General features: G+C 35.7%; 1 protein-coding gene across 1 annotated transcript; it reads right to left on the reverse strand.

Annotated features, from left to right (window-relative positions):
- Positions 1-405: 405 nt before the first annotated feature.
- On the reverse strand, positions 406-5371 carry LOC108320032 (T-complex protein 1 subunit gamma). The gene is made up of 14 exons (XM_017551374.2): positions 5177-5371; positions 4787-4902; positions 4597-4658; positions 4299-4371; positions 4126-4193; positions 3883-3952; positions 3683-3748; positions 3519-3590; positions 2946-3019; positions 1788-2450; positions 1590-1715; positions 1366-1470; positions 1207-1281; positions 406-911 (listed from the first exon to the last, which is right to left on the reverse strand). Exons 2-14 carry the CDS (start codon positions 4809-4811, stop codon positions 723-725), a joined length of 1668 nt encoding a protein of 555 aa, XP_017406863.1. The 5' UTR covers positions 4812-4902; positions 5177-5371; the 3' UTR covers positions 406-722.
- Between the last annotated feature and the right edge of the window lie 447 nt (positions 5372-5818).

The raw sequence follows: 5818 nt of genomic DNA on the forward strand, positions 1-5818 counted from the left end.
AAAATTTGAAAGAAAAACAAAATAAAATCACTTGATAGTTGAAGAACTAAACATATTTAACCCTAAAAATAATTTTTATATCACTAACAATAATTAGATTATGATTCTTAGGCAGAATAAATGATGATTAGACGATAAAAAGAAACTCCACTACTTAATTAAATTGCAAATTTTTTCACTACATTTAATATATATCCATTTAAAACATTTTTTAATTATTTGCTAATTTTCTAAAGGGCGTGGTAATCAAATAATCACAGACGAGCTAATCGGCTACCACCTTCCGTCATTGTTACAGTGGCAGAGGACAGCTTTCATGCAATTGCATTTTCAGAAATCGAACACTATTTATCAGAAAAAAATAAAAAATTTCACCACAATTTAACAGTTATAAGGAAGTGCGTGTATGTAGAAAAACGTTTCACAAACGAATAGGAACAGAAACAAGAAACAGCTCAACAAAATTGGTGAAACTGGTATGTCTGACCCCGCCACAAAATCTCAACAGTAGACCTAAAACACCCAATAAATCATACGCCAGTTATATAGTCTTTAAAATAAACTACGGTTCACAAATCGCTCTTGCAAACAGTACAAGGCACAAAAAACCAGCCCAGTCAAGGACCCAGAACTTCTAAGAATATTGATAATATTTAATGAGGACCAAGAACCTAGTATGTGATCAACTGAATCAAAAAGCAGTGTCAATTGAACCTAGTTTCTCAGTCAGGAAGGATTTGTTCATTGTCAGCATCTGCCTCCGTCTCAATCTTGGGTTTTGAAGAACCTGAACCTCCAGGGGCCTGCTTCTTCTTGATACCACTCACTATATCATCAATCCTCAGAAGCATGCAAGCAGCTTCAATGGCAGTCTTAAAAGCTTGCGCCTTTACATTGTAGGCATCCCAGATCTAACATCACATTAGAGCAGAACATTTTGAGTTCACTTGCTCAAACTTTGAAACAAGATAAGGTGGCAAATTTCAGGAGGGAGGTTCGGTAACAAGCAAGAATACAACAAGATAATGACTATTCTGCTAATGAAATAAACGCAGGGTTTCTCACTTTGTTCCCTCTTCTGGGAAAAACTGAAATGTTAATTCCTAAGTCTAATGTGAATAACTCCCAGCAGGCAAATAACAAATGGCAGTTTTTGGTACCATTTACAATATGCATATGCAACAGAATAGGATGAAAGTGAAGTACCTTGCGCTCTTTCATGTCAGTGATGCTACCAGTATTTCCATCTATACCAATCCATGCATTTTCCCCATTTGCGTGCTAGTATTTTCAAGAACACAACGTTAAACATTATCAGACCTTCATAGAAAAGACAGTATACACGTGCTACTAAACTATTCTTACTTTTCCTTGGAGAGCAGTCATAGTCCGGATGACATTTACTCCACAATTTTGTGCCAAAGTACGTGGTATAGCTTCAAAAGCAATGGCAGCAGCTTCATACGGCCACTGTTAGTCAACAAGAATCTTAGGTGAGAACCAGTGTAAACTGCAACAGATAAGAGACAGAACTACAATCCACCTAATATAAAGCAGTACGACAACTAGTTCATATAAAATAAACTCACTTTTTCTATGCCCTCGATAGAAGAACTCTTCTGTTTCAAGGCAGCTGACACTGTCAACTCTGTTGCACCGCCTCCAGGAACAAGTTTTGGATTTTTTATTATGTTCCTTGCAACAGACATGGCATCCTGAAAAAAAAAGTTTCTGTAAGCAGTATGATATGATAAAATCTAAATTCCTAGAACATTTGAATAGCTTACCTGTAGGTTTCTTTCAACTTCATTTAAAAGATCCTTACTAGCTCCCCTTAGTAGTACGGTGCAGGCCTTGGGGTCTTTACAATCAACAATATATGCAAAGTACTCATCTCCAATTTTCTTAACCTCAAATAACCCAGCACCAGTACCAACGTCAGATTCTTGCAATTCATCCGGTCTATTCACAATAACAGCACCACATGCCTTAGCAATTCTATTATTATCAGTTTTCCTCAGCCTCCTGATTGCACTAACTCCATGCTTGCTCAGATAATGACAAGCCAAATCACTCAGACCCTTCTCTGTGATTACCACGTCAGGCTTAAACTTCAGTATCTGCATGCACATCTCCTCAATATATTCTTCTTCCATCTTCAATAAGAGATTCCAGTCTTCTTCTTTGAGCAGTTCAGCATTTGTTTGGTTTTCACCCTTTTTATATTCAAGGGGACAATCAAGAAGAATGATGCGTGGGTTAACAATCTTTCTCCTCATTTTGCCAGGTGCAACCACATCTTTGTTTATCATAACTCCCTTGAGTACTCTAGAATCCTCCAGCTGCCCCCCAGGGACCTTTTCAACCTTAATATAATTTTTAATATCTACATCTCTCAAACCTTGGCCAATCTCAACACCTACTGTTGCAGTAGCATCAATAGCTAAATCCTGGAAGTAACCAAGGAAGAATATATGATACATAACTCAACAGATCCAGAAATGCCATGCAATAGCAGAAGGATATAATAATTTTCAACAATCAAGCATCATCAGGTTTAAAACCTATTCACTCAAGCAGTAAACAACAAAACTGAAGAGCAAGAGCTAAATGAAATCAAATCACTATATAACTAAGTTTTCACGTATCTATACAAATGTAAGAAAATATATTAGTTTGATGATCATAGACAAATAACCTAAATTCAGCCTCCCATCTAACTAAATAAAGATAACTTAAAACACATTTAGAAGCAAAAAAAATATAGATAATGACCAAGTAAACCATATTCAAAAAAAAAAACAAACCACACTTTAGTGAGAAAAACAATGTACAGATGACAGGCGACATCTACCATTTACCAGAACAAACATACAGCTCAACAATTATATAAAAGAAAAACAAAAAAATAGAAATCCTAGCCCAAGAGATAGAGGAAAACTCACAGCAATTAAATCCCCAAATTGACCTGTGAACTTGGTACCTATGCAGCTCTTTACTAGCCCCAGCATTATACCTCCTGCAGTTTAATTAAGCATAGCTTTCAGTTATACATAAAGTAATTAAATGGAGCCATCATGCTCGGTTACTGAACATTACTCAAATTACTAGAAGATTTTGCATCAAAATTTAATCCAACAAGGCACTGGCAAACTTGAAAAAAATCACCTCCCTGTTGTAACTGAACAATTTTTACTTTAGAAAACCTACCAAGGCTCTTTGTCTACAAGCAATTAGAGTAAAGAATTGAAAAAGTTTAGCACACCATAAACATTTTTGGTACAAAAGTTTAGGGGAAGAGAAGGTGCACCAGAAAATGGCTATATAATTAAAGGGGACATTCATTTGATCTCATCCTATAAAATTGAGTGGAAACTCAAATTTGCAACTTTTCAAATGTAAGACCCAGGCTTCCTTCTCTTGACCAATTCCTTAAGGATGGTAGAGAGAAGACTTTTTTCTATTATTGAGAGGAAGAAATTTATAGCACAAAAGTAAAAACTTGGCAATAGACTTACGATCCTGAGCATCAATAGGCATTGCAATTTTGTCAAGAACAGCAATAGCATCCTCCAAAGCTTTGGTATATGCTGCAGATTACATAATTGTAGCATTCATTTATATAAACAATTTTACAGCTTGTAGGAGAAAAACACTTATTAAAAGTATACTAATAAGTTACCTCGGCAAATAACTGTAGGGTGAATTTTGTCAATGAATGCATCAGCAACATGAAGCATCTCACCAGCTGCACCCAAAATACAAGATAATGATTGCTGTAAGACAATATGGTGCCCAAAAATTAAAGTAAGATCCGATCCATTATTCATAACACAATATATCAAAATCCAGAATTTTCTATTAAATCATAATGAAACATACCAAGAATGATGACAGATGTTGTTCCATCCCCTACTTCTTGGTCTTGGGTGCGACTTAATTCAATCATTGACTGTTTACGTTGCAAAAAGAAAACACTGTTAGAAAGTTTCATAATAAAGAAAAACTAAGCCAGCAAAACCACAGAAGCGATGTTCATAAAATTCAAAGCTCGGAGTACAGTATGTATAATGTATGCATGACAAAGCAATTTCAATGAATTGACACAAAGGATACAGCAAATACCTTCGCAGCTGGGTGAGCAAGGTCTAATTCACGTAATATAGCATTTCCATCATTGGTAACAACAATTCCTGTTGATTTGCAATGAAAAAGAATGAATGAGAACCATATAAATGCAAAGGATACGAGGGTCTTCAATAAGTTGTAGTTTGGTGTAAAAAAATGAAAACACTAACCTCCTTGAGCATCAAGAAGCATTTTTAGCATGGACCTGGGTCCCAGTGTTGTACGGACTACATCAGCAACAGCCTGGCACTCGTTAAAAATAATAGATTAGAAACAACTAATGAACATTTGTAGTGACAAGTTAGGTTCAGCTAAAATCATTTTTTTCATAACTACTTAGATCAACCTATGAACCTTAGCTTGTGAAAAAGTGAGACGTTAACATCTATAAAAGTTAAGCAAGTTCAGACAATTATAGAAGAAAATAACTTTTTTTCTTCTCACATATAAGTGTATACATAAAATTACCTTTGCTGCCTGAATAACAGCATATCTCACTTTAGCTCCAGACTCCCGTTTCAAAGAGTCCTCTGCAAATCAGATACACAAAATACAAAACCACTTTAAAACCAATAAAATACGAAAACAGTCATTAAAATTATTTAAAAATAAAAAACAAAAGAAAAAATATGAGCGTAAGAGAAGACAAAGAACTTACGGAGAACGAGAACTGGCGCGTGCATGATTTTTTGGATTCAAAATATTACGAAAATGTTCACACGCGAGAACTAAATCCAGCAACAGAAGATGTACTCCTGACGAAGCTCGTGAAATCTAAGTTCGCTAAAGCAAGTTAGTTTCAAACTCAAACGCCGCGAAGTGAACAAGTTAACGAGGAATCCAGAAATAAAGCAAATTAGTTTTCAAACTCAAACAGTTTTCTCTTAACAAAACGATGCAGATTCAAACGTTTTCCGAATGCAGAAAACGGACAAAATGAACATATTATCAGTGAATCCAAAAGCAGAACCCTAAATAACAATACGAGGGTGGCGATGCAGTAAATGACGACTCAAGCAACACCAGATCAGAGACGAATGCTTGTTACCTGAACTTGGCCAGAGAAGGCTCGATCGGTACCGGGAGCGGCGAGAGAAACGGTGGTTGGCAGCAGCGGCGGCGGAAGAGGCGCTAGGGCACAAAGAAATGATCGAGAGATAATCGGGCGGAAGAGTGTAGTGTGAGTTACTACGCTGAGGTTTTCCGCCAAAATGTGCTAGAAAACCCTTGAACCTCCCAGCGCCTCATTTTATTGATTTTACTTCTTTACCTTTTCAAATTATTACTGTTAATTTTTTTTTTGTGTGTGTTATACTTACATCACTCTATTTAATTATACTAATAATTGATTTTTAACATATGATTACGAGTGGTAAATAATGAGAGGAGACTCGTTAATTAAAATTAGAAAGCTAAACATTCACGTTATTTTAAATAAGGTTTAAACCCTTTCTTGGTATTTATTTTTGTTTGAAAATCTCAGTTCTCATTTTTTCATCTGTCTCAATTGGGTCATATTACACATTTTACCTTAACTGTTAACTGGTCTCAGACAACGTTAAATTTATCTGAGCTGTATTTTTTCTTTTATCCACGTGGCATTGTGCACTAAAATTGAATGACTCTTGTGTTTTATCTGGGTGGACAACCAAGCCCTAACATTTAAGGGCATCCCCTCTCATCCAAAGTA

Source organism: Vigna angularis, chromosome 8, assembly GCF_016808095.1.
Source record: "Vigna angularis cultivar LongXiaoDou No.4 chromosome 8, ASM1680809v1, whole genome shotgun sequence".
In the NCBI taxonomy this organism is placed as follows: Eukaryota; Viridiplantae; Streptophyta; class Magnoliopsida; order Fabales; family Fabaceae; genus Vigna; species Vigna angularis.

Excerpts from the sequence above, each read along its gene's own strand:
- LOC108320032 (XM_017551374.2), bottom strand. The coding sequence starts at position 4,811 with ATGCACGCGCCAGTTCTCGTTCTCC. Across the intron at positions 1,471-1,589 it reads CTATCGAGGGCATAGAAAAA|TGGCCGTATGAAGCTGCTGC; the intron begins GTGAGTTTATTT and ends GTTGACTAACAG. Across the intron at positions 1,282-1,365 it reads TGACTGCTCTCCAAGGAAAA|CACGCAAATGGGGAAAATGC; the intron begins GTAAGAATAGTT and ends TGAAAATACTAG.